Source organism: Rhinoraja longicauda, chromosome 15 (assembly GCF_053455715.1).
Source record: "Rhinoraja longicauda isolate Sanriku21f chromosome 15, sRhiLon1.1, whole genome shotgun sequence".
Taxonomy (NCBI): domain Eukaryota; kingdom Metazoa; phylum Chordata; class Chondrichthyes; order Rajiformes; family Arhynchobatidae; genus Rhinoraja; species Rhinoraja longicauda.
The window spans coordinates 42104432-42126652 of record NC_135967.1 but is presented as its reverse complement, the minus strand read 5'-3'; the positions used below and the strand labels follow the sequence as shown (position 1 = coordinate 42126652).

The following is a 22221-nucleotide window of genomic DNA, read 5'->3' as shown; positions in this document are numbered from 1 at the left end:
TCAAGGAGGTTAAGCAACTGCACATCTCCCAAGAGAAAAATACAACATTTTGCTTCATTACAAAAATATTCCGCAGAAAATAACTTGGCTGAGGTCCAATTGGGCCCAAGCCTTGGTTAATAAATCTTGATGTGATCGCCTTCCATGTTCTCAAAGTGCAATTATAGTAATTAAATATAGCCTATTATAGGTCATCTGTAGAACTACTCTGTTTTATTCCATTCGGGACATTGGATCCAAACAGTCACTTTTCCACTGACCATTCTTCACCAGTCCTAGGGACATACCTTTAGAAAGGAGATGAGGAGGAACTTCTTTAGTCAGAGGGTGGTGGGTCTGTGGAATTCATTAATGCAGATGGCTGTGGAGGCGAATGGTATGTTGGCATTCATAGCAAGAGGATTTGAGTATAGGAGCAGGGAGGTTCGGCTGCAGTTGTACAGGGCCTTGGTGAGACCGCACCTGGAGTATTGTGTACAGTTTTGGTCTCCTAATCTGAGGAAAGACATCCTAGCCCTTAGAGGGAGTACAGAGAAGGTTCACCAGATTGATCCCTGGGATGGCAGGACTTTCATATGAAGAAAGACTGGATAGACTAGGCTTGTACTCGCTGGAATTTAGAAGACTGAGGGGGGATCTTATAGAAACATATAAAATTCTTAAGGGGTTGGAGAGGCTAGAAGCGGGAAGATTGTTCCCGATGTTGGGGAAGTCCAGAACCAGGGGTCACAGCTTAAGGATAAGGGGGAAGTCTTTTAGGACCGAGATGAGAAAACATTTCTTCACACAGAGAGTGGTGAGTCTGTGGAATTCTCTGCCACAGAAGGTAGTTGAGGCCAGTTCATTGGCTATATTTAAGAGGGAGTTAAATGTGGCCCTTGTGGCTAAAGGGATCAGGGGGTATGGAGAGAAGGCAGGTATGGAGATCATCCAGGTTACTGAGCTGGATGATCAGCCATGATCATATTGAATGGCGGTGCGTACATGCTCGAAGGGCCGAATGGCCTACTCCTGCACCTATTTTGTATGTTTCTATGTTTCTATGAGGGCAAGTCATTAGGTATTTGTAAGGCAGAGATTGACAGATTCTTGATTATTAAGGGTGTCGAAAGGTTATGGGGAGAAGGGGTTAAGAGGGAGAGACAGATCAGCCATGATTAAATGGTAGAGTAGACTCAATGGGCCAAACAGCCCAATTCTGCTCCTAGAACTTGTAATTCAACAGGGTGTTAACTTTTTTACGTGGCTGATTCATCTCACTTTCCTCCCCAGCATCAATGTCAAAGTTCAGTTGTCTTATTGTACTTTAGCCCTTTCTCTTAATCCCCAATTTACTCTTCCACCTGACCTTAGAATGCTATGGAAAGTGATCACTGGTCCTTTCTACCCCTTGAAATGTTCATCTTGTTTTGAGAGTTCTCTAGCATTTCACTTTTATTGAACATGTCCGTCCAGTCAATCTCTCGCCCTCTGATTTAAACACAATTGTTAGCTTAAACGTTCATAAGTTTGAAAATTGTGGGAGCAAAATTAGGCCATTCGGCCCATCAAGTCTACTCTACCATTCAATCATGGCTGATCAATCTCTCCCTCCTAAACCCATTCTCCTGCCTTCTCCCCATAACCCCTGACATCCTTACTAATCAAGAATCTATCAATCTCCATATTAAAAATATTCAATGGCTTGGCCTCCTCAGCCGTCCGTGGCAATGAATTCCACAGATTCACCACCCCCTGACTAAATAAATTCCTCCTAATCTCCTTTCTAAAGGTATGTCCTTTTATTCTGAGTCTATGGTCTCTGGTTCTAGACTCTCCCACTAGTGGAAACATCCTCTCCACATTCACTCTATCCAGGCCTTTTACTATTCGGTAAGTTTCCATGAGGTCCTCCTCATCCTTCTAAACATCCTTCTGAGCTTCTGGTAACATAATTACTGCAATGGCTGAGTGATTGGTTATGAAGGGAGATGTGTGGGTAGTTCATCTCTCACATTGAGAACTTGATTGCTCGGACAGCCCATGTCATTTTCCAGCACTGATATCATTAAGTGTTCTTTTGTCATGGGTATTCAAGATTAGAAAACAAAAAATAGTTCTTAATAAACAAAATCATGGACAATGCAGTGAGCCTTTGAAATATGTAAGCAAATCGAGGGAGTTAACTTGTAGATAGACACAAAATGCTGGAGTAACTCAGCAGGTCAGGCAGTATCTCTGGAGAAAAGGAATAGGTGATGTTTCGGGTCGGAACCCTTCTTCAGACTGGAGACCCAAAACATCACCTATTCTTGACTCTAAAATGTTATAGAAACTGATCAATAGCCCTTTCTGGCCTTCAAATGTTAATCTTCCTTTGAGAGTTCTCTCGCATTTCACATTTATTGAGATACTGCAAGCTCTTGTCCTCTGATTTAAGCACAGCTGTTAGCTTCTGGCATGGGTCATAACATCATAAGATAGAGGAGTAGAATTAGGCCATTCAGCCCATCAAGTCTGCTCCGCCATTCAATCATGGCTGATCTATCTCTCCCTCATAACCCCATTCTCCTGCCTTCTCCCCATAACCTCTGGCACCCGTACTAATCAAGAATCTATCTCTGCCTTAAGTATATCCATTGACCTGGCCTCCTTGTGGCAAAGAATTCCACAGATTCACCTCCCTCTGACTAAAGAAATTCCTCCTCATCTCCTTCCTAAAAGAACATCCTTTAATTCTGAGGCTCTGACCTCTAGTCCTAGACTCTCCCACTAGTGGAAATATTTTCTCCACATCCACTCTGTCCAGGCCTTTCACTATTCTGTAGACTGTAGTCTCCAGTCTGAAGAAGGGTTCCGACCCAAAACATCATCTATTCCTTTTGTCCGGAGATGCTGCCTGGCCCACTGAGTTACTCCAGCATTTTCTGTCTATCTTCAGTATAAACCAGCATCTGCAGTCCCTTCCTTCATGAGTTACCTTGTAGAGTTCTCCTTTCTTCAGCAATTCTGCTAGATGTTACAACCTATTTCGCAGATAAAAATAAGCAGCCAGTGATTTTTGGCTAATCTAAATGATCCGTTCAGCTGCTCTTGTCATGGAAACGCAGCACAATATCCCCACAATACCTATCTTTGTGTCCTTTTGTATATCAACCAGCATCTGCAGTTCTTTGTTCCTAGTAGTCTACTTTCCACCATTTTCCTTGCACTCTACTGCAACCAAGATAACAACCAACGAAATGGAAAGAAGAGGTGCAACAATGCCTTAACTATGACACCACTGCCAACATTAAAGAAATGTGAACTTTTAACCAGATTGTATAAATTTAGAAACATCTAATTAAAAGGCTCATTTACTTTTAAACGACTGTGATGCCCCTTTTCTTTTGTTGTTGTTGTTGTTGCAGAAACTCTAATTACCATGGAGAAATGGTGGGATCCATTAAATTTGATTCCAATGGCCTCATTCTCCAATATAAGTACGACGGTGTAATTAAACAGCAGACCTCTCGTTTTTTATTGTTTAGATCTCTGTCGGGGCGAATTGTCGGAGGTGTCTGGTGGTTCTTCACCTTGATCATAATCTCATCATACACTGCCAACCTCGCTGCTTTTCTCACTGTGGAGCGAATGGTTTCCCCTATAGAAAGTGCGGAGGATCTTGCAAAACAGACAGAAATCGCTTACGGGACTTTGGATTCAGGCTCCACCAAAGAATTTTTCAGAGTAAGTAGTTTTTCTTGATTGATATGGATGAATGAATGAATGAATGAATGAATGAATCAATGAATGAATCAATGAATGAATGAATGAATGAATCAATGAATGAATCCATAAATGAATGAATGAATGAATGAATGAATGAATGAATGAATGAATGAATGAATGAATGAATGAATGAATGAATGAATCAATGAATGAATGAATCAATGAATGAATGAATGAATGAATGAATGAATGAATGAATGAATGAATGAATCAATGAATGAATGAATGAATGAATGAATGAATGAATGAATCAATGAATGAATGAATCAATGAATGAATACTTCATTGTCACATGTGACAAGTCACAGTGATATTCTTTGCTTGGCACGCCCATGGTATGCAAAGAGTCGCCACATCAAGGGCGCCAACAAAAGTTACAAAATATTCAATTGTTACTTTCACCTGCTGTATAATTTTCATGAATGAAAGGTAAAGCGCATCGAGCTGTGAATCAATTTCTGTTTCAATTTGATGAAAGCAAAGTTTGTGCTGATTTTATGACTGTCGATTTGATCTTGGTCTCGGACATCTACCAAGGTGGAGCCAATTATGTATTTTCCACTTCCAATTATTTTCATTTGAATTTCAATTCTTCTTGGGAAATGCTTGCTTTGTGAATAATCTGGTTGCGCACATATCAACTGCACAACTCAACGAAAGCTTCTGGCAATCAAAGACACTGCTGTTCCACTGAGGAAAGACACAACGCGCTGGAGTAACTCAGCGGGGCAGGCAGCATCCCTGGAGAACATGGATAGGTGACGTTTTGGGTCAGATTCCTTCTTCAGGCCTAGTCCCAACCTGAAATGTCACCTATCAATGTTCTCCAGAGATGCACCCTGACTGCTGAGTTACTCCAGTACTTTGTGTCTTATTTAGTTTCACTGACGTTATTCACAATGGCAAACTATTTGTGGATTGGCGGTTGATTTTGAGAGAAATGCAGATTTAAAGTAATACTGGTGTGATCACAGGAGCTAAACAGTAATTTCGTGGGGTACAGTAACAGGAAGGCTTTAGTTGACCTTGAATTTTATACCTTCTGCTTTTAAAGCCATAAAGAAAGGCTGATCTAGATTATGCCAACAGCCATATTAATGGCATATCCTGCCTAATGCCGGTGAATGGAATTATGAAAAGAATGAATGAATTAGAATAAGGGGTCAGCCATTTAGGATTGAGATGAGGAAAAACGGTTTCACCCAGAGAGTTGTGAATCTGTGGAATTCTCTGCCACAGAAGGCAGTGGAGGCCAATTCACTGGATGTATTCAAGAGAGAGTTAGATATAGCTCTTAGGGTTAACGGAATCAAGGGATATGGGGAGAAAGCAGGAACGGGGTACTGTTTTTGGATGATTAGCCATGATCATATTGAATGCCCTACTCCTGTACCTATTTTCTGTGTTTCTGTCTTTCACATTGCTCAACTGCAGGTCATAACACTGTTGCATTTTTAGCTGTAAGATGAAATGGTGTGCAGCAAATAATCAGGAACGGGCTCTCAAGAACATCTAGATTGCTGTGGAGGCTGCCACAGATGTACTACAGGGGCCGGTATAAGTGGTGCACGTTTCTGTGTCCATGGGAAATGGTTCAAGGCTTGTAAACGTTTAAGGAACCTAGTCTAGTCAGAGACAGGTATCTCCGTCTAAGCCCCACAATACTATTTTGCATCAAAATGGACATAGACACTAAGGAGTGATAATCAAACTCCCTGGTTGAGGATTAACTGTGGTTAGTGATGAAGAACCTGAATGTAGGTAGGCTCAAAAGATAGGCACAAAATAACTCATTATCCCTGGAGAAAAGGAATAGGTGACTTTTCGGGTCAAGAGCCTTCTTCAGACTTGGGTGACGTTTCGGTTCAGACTGAGGTAGGCCCAGTATTATTTTTGTGATGATATGCACTGGTTCGGTGTACCAGCACCACAAAAAGTTAAACGTTATTATTTTCTTTCTGGCCACGTGAAATGTATGTTTATTAAAGGTGAGTAGTCTGAAGAAGGGTCTCGACCCGAAACATCACCCATTCCTTCTCTCCCGAGATGCTGCCTGACCTGCTGAGTTACTCCAGCATTTTGTGAATAAATACCTTCGATTTGTACCAGCATCTGCAGTTATCTTCTTATACTATATGGACTTTTAAGCATTCTTCTTAATATTTAAAATGTTCATTAGAAACTGTGCATTTCCTTTATTTCCATACTACACGTGATAACTGTTTGGTATGATTAATTGCTCAGCCTGAATGGTCATATCACAGTTCTGGACTTAATAATGCCTCTGCTTCTATAAACTGGTTTCTACACAAATTGAGCAAAATCACCTCAGAGTGATTTGTGTTCCTGTAAAACTACCCAGCAAGATCCAGCTGTGACTGCTAGCTAACACTTTGAACATCACAAATGAACACTTGGCCATGTTCCAATCTATTGTGGAGCACTTGACAATTTATTTCCCATCCCTATGAGTGGCAAAAGTCTCTTTGGCAGCATGGCGCAAACGTTAAATGCAGGTGTGTGGGAAGGAACTGCAGATGTTGGTTTAAATCGAAGATAGACACAAAATGCTGGAGTAACTCTGCAGGAAAGGCAATGAGTGACGTTTCAGGTCGAGACCCTTCTTCAGACTCAAAGAGTGTTCAGATTTCAAAGTCAGTCCGAAGCAGGGTCTCGACCCGAAACGTCACCCATTCCTTCTCTCCGGAGATGCTGCCTGTCCCGCTGAGTTACTCCAGCATTTTGTGTCAATGTTAAATGCTGGCCACAGGTTCGGATTACAGTCAGTGTTGGAAGCCGCACTGAAAGGACAGGGTTACACGCAAAGACTGAGAGATACCTCCACGTGTCAGGAAAAGATTTAGAAACTTTGTTGAGAAAATTGCGTTGGTCTGCAGGAAGGAGCTGAAGAAATCTGGGAACAAGTGGACCAAGTAATTGGTCCAACATTCAGATAAAGGAGTTAAAAGCAAGCTTCACACACACACATTAAAACGGCTATAGAGGTGATGGTAGGTATACAATTCAATGATTCATACAAACATAGAAATATGGAAAATAGGTGCAGGAGGAGGCCATTCGGCCCTTAGAGCCAGCACCGCCATTCATTGTGATCATAGCTGATCATCCACAATCAGTAACCCGTGCCTGCCTTCTCCCCATATCCCTTGATTCCACTAGCCCCTAGAACTCTATCCAACTCTCTTTTAAATTCATCCAATGAGTTGGCCTCTACTGCCTTCTGTGGCAGAGAATTCCACAAATTCACAACTCTCTGGGTGAAAACGTTTTTTTCTCATCTCAGTTTTAAATGGCCTCCCCTTTATTCTTGGTATTATTCAATGGCCTCCCCTTTATTCAATGATACTTTATTGTTGCGTGTGCCTAGGCATGGTGAGATGCTCTGTGTTGCATACAACCCAGTAAAATCATATAGTAGACCTCAACTACACAACACACAAATATCACCAAGTTCAGTGCCAACAAAATTACAAAAGTTGACCGATCGGTCCTATCTACTGCGGGGGTGGGACGAAGGGGGAGGCTGAAAATCAGGCCCGTGAGAAGACAAAAGGTTTCCTCTTAGCATTTGGTTGAAAGGACCAGAGATAGACCACAAAATGCTGGAGTAACTCAGCGGGTCAGGCACCATCTCTGGAGAAAAGGAATAGGTGGTGTTTTGGGACAAGACCCTTCTTCAGACTGAGAGTCAGGGGAGAGGGAAACAAGAGGCATGAAAATGTGCAGAACAAATCAGAGGCGGCACCTATGACCACAGAGAGCCCACAATGGTCCATTCCCACACTTTTGGATGAAACGCATCATGATAGTGACTCAGATGAGAAATGGACCCTCCAGTTGTTGCTGCTCGCCATCCTGTTGTTGTGATGTACACAAGAGCCTCCACAATGTTCTGAAGCATCTCATTAATGGCCTCCCTGCAGAATGGTAGCATCTAGTAATTGCCTGTTGGTTCAGTGCACGTCTGATGGGTACGACAGCAGCAAGTCTGGAAGATGTGGCTTGTAATAGACGTGTACCATCTGCAGAAGCCCACAGTTCAGTTTACTTTAATATAGTTTAGCTTAGTTTAGCTTATCTTCGTTTAGTTAGCTTATCTCAGTATAGTTTAGCCTATCTTAGCTTAACTTAGCTTAGCTTAATTTAGCTTAGAGAGACAATGTGGAAACAGGCCCTTCGGCCCACAGAGTCCACGCTGACCGTTGACGACCCGTGCACTAGTTCGATCCTACACACTAGGGACGATTTGCAGAAGCCCAATTAACCTACAAACCCGCATGACTTTGGAATATGGGGCCAGACCAGAGCACCCGGAGAAAACCCATGCGGTCACGGGGAGAACGTACAAACTCCGTACAGACAGCACCCGTAGTCGGGATCGAACCTGGGTCTCTGGCGCTGTGAGGCAGTAACTCTACCGCTGAGCCTTTCTCTGTCTCTCTCCAGCCAAGTCATGTGCAAGAACGATAGAACCAACCCCTTATATTAGCAGAAAGCTAATTAAACAGCTACATGCTCCCGAACTGCACAGACAACATGACTTATCTGCAATGTCCAATACATCTGAGCAATGGGGGGGCATGTATCTGGTGCATGAAGCCTATATTCATCTCTTTAATGTGTAATTATGCTGACAATGACTACCACAACTCTGTTAATATATACTTTCAGATCAGCAATGTTTACCAGTCACCTTCAGAACAGACCGATACTAAACGCGATAGGTGGACCCTGAATGTCACTCCCTTCAACATGTTTCCCGCTGACAATGCCATTATCATCAACACTAATTCTTAGTTGTAGCTTTTTCAAATGATAATTAATTCTAAAGAGTATAATAATGTGAAGGCATCACGCAGCCACTTTGCTTACAATATGTCAATGAACCAAAGTATCCATAGATACAGATCACAGTATTAGTACCTGATAAGGAAATGACTGCCAACTAAGGAAGGCCAGCGCGTGTGGTGCAGAGGTAGAGTTGCTGCCTGGTACTACCTTGGTACTATCCTGACTATGATCCTGAATACAGGTGCTGTCTGTACGGAGTTCGTACGTTCTCCCCGTGACCACGTGGGTTTTCTCCGGATGCTACGGTTTCCTCCCACACTCCAAAGATGTACGGGTTGGTAGGTTAATTGGCTTTGGTAAAAATTGGAAAGTGTCCCACGTGTGTAGGGTCGTGCTCGTGTGCGGTGTGTTCGCTGGTCGGCGCGGACTTGGTGGGCCAAGGCCCTGTTTCCACAGTGTATCTCTAAACTAAACTAAACTAAACTAGACTGACATTTGGTTAAAAGGAACTTCAAATGCTGGTTTACAAAGAAAAAGGACACAAAGTGCTGGAGTAACTCCTACACAACCCAGTGGCAGGAAAAATGAATTCTCCAATTTTAGGTAACAACAAATAGTCCCCACTCTCTATTTGCCCCACCCCCCTAACACTCCCACCCCTCCCATATACCACATCTGGACTCTACCTTCCCCCTCCATCAGCATTCCTTTCTCCAGTTTCACAATTCACAACTCTTCCATCCATTTGTCTCAGACCTTGTTTTTTCATCTCTGGCCTTTGTTCAACCTATCAACCCCCCCCCCCCCCCTCCCCCACTCACCTGTATCAACCTATAATCTGCCTCACTTTGTCCTGCCCCCCCTCTCTTTCAGCCTTCTTCCCCCCCCCCTCCCCACCCAAATCAGTCTGAAGAAGAATCCACTGCTCACCACTGCACTAGAGAAGTCAATGACACTCTCTACTGTAGAAGTCATCCCCCTGCTTCCCCCTCTCCCCCTCTCTCACTTCACCTTCTGCTGCTTCACTCTCTCCCATGCCCGCCCTCCAAGTCCCCCTTTTCCTCCTCCAACGTGCTCCCTCCTCCCCGCTCCCTCCTCCCCGCTCCCCCCTCCCCCGCTCCCTCCTCTCCACCTCTTCCACTTAAACCTCTCCCACACCCTCCTCCTCTCCCCCGTCCCACATCCCTCTACCGAGCTCAGTCCTCCTCCTCTCCCTCCTCGCCCGATTAACCCCGTCCCACTTCTTTCTCCCCTCTTCTGCGTAACCATTTCCCACACAATCCTCTCCCACTCATTCACCCCCCACTCACCCCTCCCCCACTCCCCCTTCCTCTCCCGCTGTCCCACATCCCCCTTTCCCGCTCACTCCCCCCCCACCCTGCACCCTCCTCACCCCCTCCCTGCTCCTAATCCGCTCCCTCCTCCCCTGCTCACCCCTCCAACGCTCTCTCTTCCCCCACCCTGTATTCTCCTCACCCCTCCCCCACTCCCCACTCCCTGCTCGCCCCTCCCCCTCTCCCTCCTCCCCTGCTCGCCCCTCCCCCGCTCCTGCCTCCCCCGCTCCCTCCTCGCACCTCCCCCGCTCACTTCTCACCCACATCCTCACGAATCCCCGGAGCGATCAACACTCTCCAGTAACCGGAAGAGTGCGGGTGCTGTCGAGCGGAGGTGCCTCTAAGTGCCGGTTGGGGAAGTCACAGCTGTGTTGCTAAGTGCTCCCAGCTGTGACAAATTCAAGCAGAGCTTTGCAGAAAAACCCACTTTTTACTTACACTGACAAAGGACAAGATGATGCAAACACATTTTGAGATCAAAGAGATTCAAGATATACAGGTTTTTGAATACAGGGGAGAGCAGATTCAAAAGATGTCAATGGTACGTTGGACAATGCCTATGCAGTGAGGAACAGCAACAACATTGCTGCTGATGCCTCCCCTCAGAACCTTTCATCAGTGCTCCCGAAACATCATTGACCTGAAACAGTCTCCATAGATACCATCTGGTGTGCTCAGTTCCTCCAGTGCTTTCTTCTCTTATTTCAGTATCCACTGTATATTTGCAATAGTTTTGTTTTAGTTTAGAGATACAGCACGGAAACAGGCCCTTCGGCCCACCGAGTACGCACCGACCAGCGATCTCAGCCTATTACCACCCTACCCACATGAGGGACAATTTACATTGAAACCAAGCCTGCAATTAACCTACAAACCTGGAAGTTTTTGGAGTGTGGGAGGAAACCGAAGATCTCGGCGAAAACCCACACAGGTCACGGGGAGAACGTGCAAACTCCGTACAGACAGCACCCATAGTCAGGATTGAACCCGGGTCTCTGGCGCTGTAAGGCAGACAATAGACAATAGGTGCAGGAGTAGGCTATTCAGCCCTTCGAGCCAGCACCACCATTCAATGTGATCATGGCTGATCATTCTCAATCAGTACCCCGTTCCTGCCTTCTCCCCATACCCCCTGACTCCGCTATCCTTAATAGCTCTATCTAGCTCTCTCTTGAATGCATTCAGAGAATTGGCCTCCACTGCCTTCTGAGGCAGAGAATTCCACAGATTTAAAACTCTCTGACTGAAAAAGTTTTTCCTCATCTCTGTTCTAAATGGCCTACCCCTTATTCTTAAACTGTGGCCCCTTGTTCTGGACTCCCCCAACATTGGGAACTTGTTTCCTGCCTCTAACATGTCCAACCCCTTAATAATCTTATTCATTTCGATAAGATCCCCTCTCATCCTTCTAAATTCCAGTGTATACAAGCCTAGTCGCTCCAGTCTTTCAACATATGACAGTCCTGCCATTCCGGGAATTAACCTAGTAAACCTACGCTGCATGCCCTCAATAGCAAGAATATCCTTCCTCAAATTTGGAGACCAAAACTGCACACAGTACTCCAGGTGCGGTCTCACTAGGGCCCTGTACAACTGCAGAAGGACCTCTTTGCTCCTATACTCAACTCCTCTTGTTATGAAAACTCACTTATGGGCGGCACGGTAGCGCAGCGGTAGAGTTGCTGCTTTACAGCGAATGCAGCGCCGGAGACTCTGGTTCGATCCTGACTACGGGTGCTGCACTGTACGGAGTTTGTACGTTCTCCCCGTGACCTGCGTGGGTTTTCTCCGAGATCTTCGGTTTCCTCCCACACTCCAAAGATGTGCAGGTATGTAGGTTAATTGACTGGGTAAATGTAAAAATTGTCCCTAGTGGGTGTAGGATAGTGTTAATGTGCGGGGATCGCTGGGCGGCGCGGACTTGGTGGGCCGAAAAGGCCTGTTTCCGCGCTGTATATATATGATATGATATGATATGATATGAAGGCCAACATTCCATTGGCTTTCTTCACTGCCTGCTGTACCTGCATGCTTCCTTTCAGTGACTGATGCACTAGGACACCCAGATCTCGTTATACGTACCCTTTTCCTAACTTGACACTTGTCTCGACCTGAAACGTCACCCACTCCTTCTCTCCAGAGATGCTGCCTGACCCGCTGAGTTAATCCAGCATTGTGTGACCAAGAATCAAGTCTCCCAAAATTAGGCCTGATCTGTTTTTTAATTTCTCATCTTCCAGAAACTCCTCTTATTTCTGCCTTACTTGCCCTCTTTGACTCTGACCCATCCTTTGGGTCAGTTTAGTTTAGTTTTTAGGTTAGAGATGCAGCGCAGAAACAGGCCCTTTGGCCCACTGAGTCCGCGCCGCCCAGCGATCCCCGCACACAAGCAAAATATCCCACACACACTAGGGATACTTTTACGATTTTACCAAAGCAATTAGCCTACAAACCTGTGCGTCTCTTGGAGCGAAGGAGGGAACTGGAGCTCCCGGAGAAAAACCTTGTAGGTCACGGGGGGAACGTACAAACTCTGTGCAGACGGTACCCGTAGTTTGGGTTTATATTTGGCATCATTAGTCAGGATCGATCCCGGGTCTCTGGCGCTGTAAGGCAGCAACTCTACCTCCGTGGTGTGTCACTCTTTCCCCAAGTTCCCTCCTTTTCCTGCTAAGTACCTCTGCCATGATCTTTGAATCTTTTTCTCTTATTTAAGAAGTACACAGCAACTGCAAACAGCTTATTAAGCCCTGGAAGACTATGTATACTGTTTGACTGAGTGGGCAAAATTACAGCCATATTAAGCATAAGTAAAACCTCTTTATATTTACTTGGGTCAAATTTATCAGTTCTAGCTGACAACTCGGTCTTTAAAAGTCAATTTGTGCTTAAAGAAATCCATTTCCAAGGCCTGGTGGTAATCCTTGATTGTTTGATATGTCCAAGTGGTATAGCCAAAGGATTATCAAGATGAACATACGCAGCTTTTAAACCAAGCTTGCCGTTAAGAAAAGGAATCAATGAAGAGATGAATAACTATTGCCTGGAGGCAGCGTGGAAACAGGCTCTTCAGCCCACTGGCTCTGTGCCTGTCAGCGATCAGGCCATACAGTAGCATTATCCTACACCATATCATATCATCATATCATATATATACAGCCGGAAACAGGCCTTTTCGGCCCTCCAAGTCCGTGCCGCCCAGCGATCCCCATACATTAACACTATCCTACACCCACTAGGGACAATTTTTACATTTTACCCAGCCAATTAACCTACATACCTGTACGTCTTTGGAGTGTGGGAGGAAACCGAAGATCTCGGAGAAAACCCACGCAGGTCACGGGGAGAACGTACAAACTCCTTACAGTGCAGCACCCGTAGTCAGGATCGAACCTGAGTCTCCGGCGCTGCATTCGCTGTAAAGCAGCAACTCTACCGCTGCGCTACCGTGCCGCCCTAGGGACAATTTACACCTTAGGGACAATTTACAGCAAGTTTTATCAGAGCCCATTAACCTACAAACTTGCAAGTCTTTTCGAGTGTGGGAGGAAACCGAGCACCCAGAGAAATTCATACGGTCACGGGAAGAACATACAGACTCCGTACAGACAGCACCCATAGTCAGGATCGAGCCCGGGTCTCCAGTGCTGGAAGGCAGCCACTCTACCGCCGCGCCACCGTGCCTTCAATGTGCTGTGGCTCAACAGATTCCGCCAGAATTCACATCGGTTCTTCTGCCTACTTTCAGCAATAAGTGACCTTGCATACGCAAAACCATTAAGTATGAACGAATATAAGCCCAAATACAAACTAATTTGTAGTCACTTTCTGTTAACTTTGGAAGTGGAATAGGAGAAATAAAGTAAACATTGACTCAATTATCAATGTAGTCAAAATCTAAGTTTATACACAAGTTTATGTAAATCTGGTTCAAGTGCGTGAAAAGTACCGCAGCAGATGTTTTCAGCAAAGTATAGCATAGCTGATTAGTTTTAATTTCTAACTTCTGTCTTTAGGAATAGAGGGAGGAGGAGAACAAAAGGAAGAAACGGAGGTCTTTAAGACCTTCCTAGTGGGGGGTGGAGGTGTAGAGTGACTGAACATCCAAGGAGTGGGGGCCCGGAAAAAGGAAGTCATTGAAGAGACGAAGGGCGTCTGAAGAAGGGTCTCGGCCCAAATCGTCACCCGTTCCTTCTCTCCAGAGATGCTGCCCATTCCCACTGAGTTACTCCAGCATTTTGTGTCTATCTTAGGTAGAGAGGGATATGGATCGCATGCAGGCAGAGAATAGTTTAACGACATCATGTTCAACATGGATATTGTGGACCGAAGGGGCTGTTCCTTCACTGCATTGTTATATGTTCCATTATTTGCCAAGTAGACTCATTGGAGATCCTCGGACTTCATTGGAGACCCTCGGACTATCTTTGATCAGACTTTACTGGCTTTATCTTGCACTAAACATTATTCACGTTACTCCCTTTATCATGTATCTGTACACTGTAGATGGCTCGATTGTGATCATGTATTGTCTTTCTGCTGACTGGTTAGCACGCAACAAAAACTTTTTCACTGTACCTCTGTACACGTGACAATAAACTAAACTTAAACTAAATTGCAAATATAAATAGGTTTATAAATAAGGGTGAATTATATTCACTTGGAATATTATTGGGGCCTTAATGATAAATAGCGGCTGAAATGTTGAAGTTTTACTGTAAAAGTAACATCTACAAGGAACAAGTTTATTTTATTGGAGTAACTCAGCGGGAAAGGCAGCATCTCTGGAGAGAAGGAACGGGTGACATTTCAGGTCGAGACCCTTCTTCAGGCGGAGTCCTCTCTTCTCTCCAGAGATGCTGCCCGTCCCGCTGAGTTACTCCAGCATTTTGTGTCTATCTTTGGTTTAAACCACCACCTGCAGTTCCTTCCCACACACAGTTTATTTCATTGTTGCTTTTAGTGTTGAGAATTCAGGCATTTTTATCCTGCGGCAAAATGGATATACATACAAATTAAAAGAACAAAGAGATTTTGTTCCCGAATAGGAAGAAGAGAAGACATTTTGTGGCCTTTGTGGCATGTCTCATTGGGAGAGATGGAGAAACTGGAAGATTTTGTGCGGTAGAGTTGCTGCCTTGCAGTGCCAGAGACCCAGGTTCTATCATCACTATGGGTGCTGTCTGTATAGAGTTTGTACATTCTCCCCGTAGACCTGCGTGGGTTTTCTCCGGGTGTTCCGATTTCCTCCCACATTCCAAAGACTTGCAGGTTTGTAGGTGTAATTGAGATGCTACCTGACCTGCTGAGTTACTCCAGCATTTTGTGAATAAATACCTTCGTTCTGTAGGTTAATTGACCTCTGTAATTTGTCTCTGGTGCATAAGGTGGAACTAGTGTACAGGTGATCGCTGGTCGGTGGAACAAAGGGCCTGATCCACATTTATCTCTAAACTCTAAACTCTAAATAGAATGGAAGCTCTGCAGAAGGCAGGGTGGAGAGGAGCATAGTCACGATAGGTGTGGGAGTCTGTGGGCAAGTGACTGTTGTTCATGGCTGGCCTGTTCCTGAGATGGAGATGGTGAGGTCGTTGTTGCTGAAGGTGAACCTGGTGGGAGGAGAAATGAAAAACTGTTGAACCTCCAAGATGTCACCCTTGCAAGTGGGAAGGAACTGCAAAAAGCTGGAGAGGATGTAGTCAATAGGAGGAAATACAATGGCTTTGGCTAAATGGCAGATGCTCTGCAGTATGATGTGGATAAATGTGAGGTTATCCACTTTGGTGGCAAGAACAGGAAGGCAGATTATGGTGTCAGATTAGGAAAAGGGGGAGGTGCAACGAGACCTGGGTGTCCTTGTACATAAGTCACTGAAAGTAAGCATGCAGGTGCAGCGGGCAGTGAAGAAAGTTCATGGCATGTTGGCCTTCATTGCGAGAGGATTTGAGTTTAGGAGCAAGGAGGTCCTACTGCAGTTGTACAGGGCCCTGGTGAGACCACACCTGGAGTATTGTGTGCAGTTTTGTTCTCCTAATTTGAGGAAGGACATCATTGCTATGAAAAGAGTGCAGCATAAGTTCACCAGGTTAATTCCCAGGATAGTGGGACTGACATATGTTGAAAGAATGGGTCGACTGGGTTTGTATTCACTGGAATTTAGAAGGATGCGAGGGTATCTTATAGAAACATATAACATTCTTAAAGGATTGGACAGATGCAGGGAAAATGCTCCCCAGGTTGGGGGAGTCCAGAACCAGGGGTCACAGTTTAAGAATAAGGGGTAGGCCATTTAGGACTGAGATGAGGAAAAACATTTTCACCCAGAGAGTTGTGAATCTGTGGAATTCTCTGCCATGGAAGGCAGTGGAGGCCAATTCACTGGATGTTTTCAAGAGAGAGTTAGATTTAGCTCTTAGGGCTAAATGAATCAAGAGATAGGGGAAAAAGCAGGAACGGGGTACTGATTTTGGATGATCAGCCATGATCATATTGAATGGCAATGCTGGCTCGAAGGACCGAATGGTATACTCCTGCACCTATTTTCTATGTTTCTATGTAACTCAGCGAGTCAGGCAACCTGTCTGGAGAACATGGATAGGAGATGTTTTGGGTCAGGATCCTTCCTCAGATCAACAATTGGTCTGCCTAAACAATCATACTTAATATCTCTATTTCTTAAAAAAGGAACAAATTTCCAATTATCTTATACTACAGGAAAGGATAATATAAATTGAATTTTGACCACTGCGCTGAATATTTATTTGCTTATTGCTCATCACGGTCAGAATTTGAAAAACGAATTGTAAAAGTACAGGTTACATGTTCTCAAGTTATAGGAGTAGAATCAGGCCATTCGGCCCATCGAGTTCACTACACCATTCAATCATGGCCGATCTCTGCCTCCCAATCGTATTTTCCTGCCTTCTCCCCATAACCCTTGACACCCGTTCTAATCAAGAATTTGCCTATCTCTGCCTTAAAAATATCCACTGACTTGGGCTCCACAGCCCTCTGTGGCAACGAGTTCCACAGATTAACTACCCTCTGACTAAAGAAGTTCCTCCTCACTTCCTTTCTAAAAGAGGGCCCTTTAATTCTGAGGCTGTGACCTCTGGTCCAAGACTCTCCCACCAGTGGAAACATCCTCTCCACATCCACTCTATCTATGCCTTTCATTATTCTGTAAGTTACAATGAGGTCCCCCCTCAACCTTCGAAACTCCAGCGAGTAGAGGCCCAGTGCTGTCAAATGCTCATCATATGACAATAGACAATAGACAATAGGTACAGGAGGAGGCTATTCGGCCCTTCGAGCCAGCACCGCCATTCAATGTGATCATGGCTGATCATTCTCAATCAGTACCCCGTTCCTGCCTTCTCCCCATACCCCCTGACTCCGCTATCCTTAAGAGCTCTATGCAGCTCTCTCTTGAATGCATTCAGAGAATTGGCCTGCCTTCTGAGGCAGGTTAAGCTAGTCTGAAAATAGGAACAACCTTTCTTTCCAACACCTAAATGCAAAACACCACGTCCAATTTAAGTCATTATAGCATCTTGGGAGATTCCCGAAGTAGAAGACCTTGAATTCGACTGCAGGAAACTAGGGATCGTGTGCCGAGCTGCTCCATCATTAGTTGTATGTAGGTTAGTGCGACAGTTGAATATATATTCACTTCTAAATATAAGTGTGCCAGTGAACCAGTTACGTGGAATTGGATCTCAGTCGAAATGTTCTCAAGTTGACCCTGCCTGGTCGACAAAAATGAAATGTGAAAATAGAAAGTGTAGCATTGGAACATGCCCTTTGGCCCACAATGTATGTGCTGGGCACAATGCCAAGATAGACTGATCTCCTCTGCCTGCACCTGATCCATACCCCTCCATATCCAAGTGCCTATCTAAAAGCCTCTTAAATACCACCACTGTATCTCCCTCCCGGAGCAGCACATTCCAGTGACTCACTACCCTCTTTTGCTGCACATCTCGTTTAAGCTTTACCCCTTTCACCCTAAAGCCATACCTTGTAATCTTTTAGTTTAGTTTAGTTTAGTTTATAGACAATAGGCAATAGGTGCAGGAGTAGGCCATTCGGACCTTCTAGCCAGCACCACCATTCAATGTGATCATGGCTGATCATTCTCAATCAGTACCCCGTTCCTGCCTTCTCCCCATACCCCCTGACTCCGCTATCCTTAAGAGCTCTATCTAGCTCTCTCTTGAATACATTCAGAGAATTGGCCTCCGCTGCCTTCTGAGGCAGAGAATTCCACAAATTTACAACTCTCTGACTAAAAAAGTTTTTCCTCATCTCCGTTCTAAATGGCCTACCCCTTATTCTTAAACTGTGGCCCCTGGTTCTGGACTCACCCAACATTGGGAACATGTTTCCTGCCTCTAACGTGTCCAACCCCTTAATAATCTTATATGTTTCGATAAGATCCCCTCTCATCCTTCTAAATTACAGTGTATACAAGCCTAGTCGCTCCAGTCTTTCAACTTATGACAGTCCCGCCATTCCGGGAATTAACCTAGTAAACCTACGTGGCATGCCCTCAACAGCAAGAATATCCTTCCTCAAATTTGGAGACCAAAACTGCACACAGTACTCCAGGTGCGGTCTCACTAGGGCCTTGTACAACTGCAGAAGGACCTCTTTGCTCCTATACTCAACTCCTCTTGTTTTGAAGGCCAAAATTCCATTGGCTTTCTTCACTGCCTGCTGTACCTGCATGCTTCCTTTCAGTGACTGATGCACTAGGACACCCAGATCTCGTTGTACGTCCCCTTTTCCTAACTTGACACCATTCAGATAATAATCTGCCCTCCTATTCTTACCACCAATGTGGATAACCTCACACTTATCCACATTAAACTGCATCTGCCATGCATCCGCCCACTCACAGAACCTGTCCAAGTCACCCTGCAACCTCATAGCATCTTCCTCACAGTTCACACTACCACCCAGCTTTGTATCATCTGCAAATTTGCTAATTGTACTTTTAATCCCTTCATCTAAGTCATTAATGTATATTAATGTATATTGTAAATAGCTGCGGTCCCAGCACCGAGCCTTGCGGTACCCCACTAGTCACTGCCTGCCATTCTGAAAGGGACCCATTTATCCCCACTCTTTGCTTTCCGTCTGACAACCAATTTTCTATCCGTGTCAGTACCCTACCTCCAATACCATGTGCTCTAACTTTTGCCCACTAATCTCCTATGTGGGACCTTGTCGAAGGCTTTCTGAAAGTCGAGGTACACCACATCCACCGGCTCTCCCCTGTCAATTTTCCTAGTTGCATCCTCAAAAAATTAGTCAAGCATGATTTTCCCTTCGTAAATCCAGTTTAGAGATAAAGCGCAGAAACAGGCCCTTTGGCCCACCAGGCCCGCGCCGACCAGCGATCCCCGCACACTAACACTATCCTACACACAAAAGGGACAATTTACAATTATACCAAGCCAAATAACCTACAAACCTGTACCTGTGTAAACCATGTGCCTATCCAAAAGCTTTCTAAATTCCACCTTCATATTGCCGTCCACACCGACTTTAGCCTTTAGAGATATAGCGCAGAAAGAGGCCCTTCGGCCCACCGAGTCCACGCCGATCAGTGATCATCCCCGTATGCTAACACTATCCTACTCACTAGGGACAATTTTCATTTTTACCGAAGCCAATTAACCTACAAACCTGTACGTCTTTGGAGTGTGTGTGGAAACTTGAGAAACCCCACAGTCACAAGGCGAACGTACAAACTCCATTGTTCAGTTAGTTTATTGTCACCAAGGTAGACAATAGACAATAGACATTTTCAAGGTACCGTGAAAAGCTTTTTATTGTGAGCCATCTAGCCAGCAGAAAGAACGTAGAATGCGATAAAATGGTTAGACAACCTGAAGTGAGTTATAAGGCCATAAGGTCACAAGTGATAGGAGCTGAATTAGCCATTCGGCCCATCAAGACTGCTGTGCCATTTAATCATGGCTGATCTATCTCTCCCTCCTAACCCCATTCTCCTGCCTTCTCCCCATAACCCCTGACACCCGTACTAATCAAGAATCTATCTATCTCTGCCTTAAAAATATCAATTGACTTGGTCTCCACAGCCTTCTGTGGCAAAGAATTCCACAGATTCACCACCCTCTGAATAAATAAATTCTTCCTCATCTCCTTCCTAAAAGAACGTCCTTTAATTCTGAGGCTATGGCCTCTAGTCCTGGACCTTAGTCCTAGACTCTCCCACTAGTGGAAACATCTTCTCCACATCCATCCCAATTTGGCATATTTGTTCTTTCATCCTTTGTGGCCAGTTTCAACACTTTACCTGGCAGGCTTATTATGATGGGTATAATTTTAAAACAATAGTTTCACCCATAATAGAATCATAAAGCAATTTTATTAAAGGAGCTAGCGAGTAGAAATAAGTTGGAAGAATATAGCCTTCTGTTCAGCCTGAATAACCTGTGCGCTTTTTAAAGCAAGAAAAGTCCTATGATTTAATTGACTGAAACATAGAAACATAGAAAAGAGTTGCAGGAGAAGGCCATTTGGCCCTTCGAGCCAGCACCGCCATTCAATATGATCATGGCTGATCATCGAAAATCAGTACCCCGTTCCTGCTTTTTCCCCATATCCCTTGATTCCGTTAGCCCTGAGAGCTATATCTAATGCTCTCTTGAAAGCATCCAGTGAATTGGCTTCCATTGCCTTCTGTGGCAGAGCATTCCACAGATTCACAGATTGGGTGAAAAAGTTTTTCCTCATCTCAGTCCTAAATGGCCAACCCCTTATTCTTAAACTGTGACCCCCAGTTCTGGACTCCCCCAACATCGGGAACATTTTTCTTGCATCTAGCCTGCCCAATCCCTTAAGAATTTTATCTGTTTCTATAAGATCCCCTATCATCCCTCTAAAGTCCAATGAATATAAGCCCAGTCGACCCATTCTTTCATCACAAGATGAAGTTGCATTGATTCCTTTCAAATCTTGACATTTTCAATTCGAGGATTTATTTCACTACAGAGAGCATTCATAGCTATGAGGAAATAAAAGGCATTTTGTAAACCTTCCAAATATATTTTCCCCAATATATTAGTATATAAAAGCTCAAGTAGGATTACACTTCTTTTATGCTTCTTCTTTGCTTTCTTCATGAGGAAAGCAATCATGTATTAGACACACAATGCTGGAGAAACTCAGCGGGACAGGTAGCAACTCTGGAGAGAAGGAATGGGTGACGTTTCAGGGTCGAGACCCTTATTAGGATTGCAGGATGGTACTTTATCCAAAAGCACTGAAACAACATACACCTTGCAGAGTTATCCAGACAAAGAATTTTAAGTAGGTTTCATAGCCTGTGAAAAATGCATGAAAAATGCATGAAATACTGGAAATATATTTCACATTGCTAGCATCTGCACGTAGTTTTCATTGTGATTTTGTTTGCCCTTCCTGACCATGAATTTTAGTCAGATTCTATCTAATGTACTCTTACGAAATTTGGTCTGTACTGCATGTATCTCACATAGAATAGAAACATCTCCCAAGATTACTGGAGTAACTCAGCGGGTCAGGCAGCATCTCTGGAGAAAAGGAATGGGTGACGTTTTGGGTCGAGACCCTTCTTCAGATTGAGAGTCAGGGGCAAGGGAAACGAGAGACATAGACAGCGATATAGTCCAGCTCAGGAACAGGTCCTTTCGCCCACAATGCATGTACCAAACATGCAAAGTTAAACTCAAAACACTGGAGTAACTCAGCGGGACAGGCAGCATCTCTGGAGAGAAGGAATGGGTGACGTTTCAGGTCGAGACCCTTCTTGAGAAGAAGGCTCTCGACCCGAAAAGTCGCCCATTCCTTCAGTCCAGAGATGCTGCCTGTCCCGCTGAGTTAGAGTCATAGTCATACAGTCATAGAGTGATACAGTGTGAAAACAGGCCCTTCGGCCCAACTCACTCACACAGGCCAACAATGTCCCTGCTACACTAGTCCCACTTGCCCGCACTTGATCCATATCCCTCCAAATCTGTCCTATCAATGTACCCGTCTAACTGTTTCTTAAACAATGGGATAGTCCCAGCCTCAACTACCTCCTCTGGCAGCTTGTTTCAAACACCCACCACCCTCTGTGTGAAAACGTTACCCCTCGGATTCCTATTAAATCTTTTCCCCTTCACCTTGAATCTATGTCCTCTGGTCCTCGATTCCCCTACTCTGGGCAAAAGACTCTGTGCATCTACCCGATCTACTCCTCTCATGATTTTGTACACCTCTATAAGATCTCCCCTCATCCTCCTGCGCTCCATGGAATAGAGACCCAGCC

General features: G+C 44.6%; 1 protein-coding gene across 1 annotated transcript in view; it reads left to right on the top strand.

The window, feature by feature from the left end:
- LOC144600681 (glutamate receptor 3-like) overlaps positions 1–22221 on the top strand; it is a 297333-nt gene that overhangs the window by 220722 nt on the left and 54390 nt on the right. Inside the window, 1 exon segment of the mRNA XM_078412564.1 lies at positions 3510–3708. Coding sequence (XP_078268690.1) covers positions 3510–3708 — 199 coding nt within the window.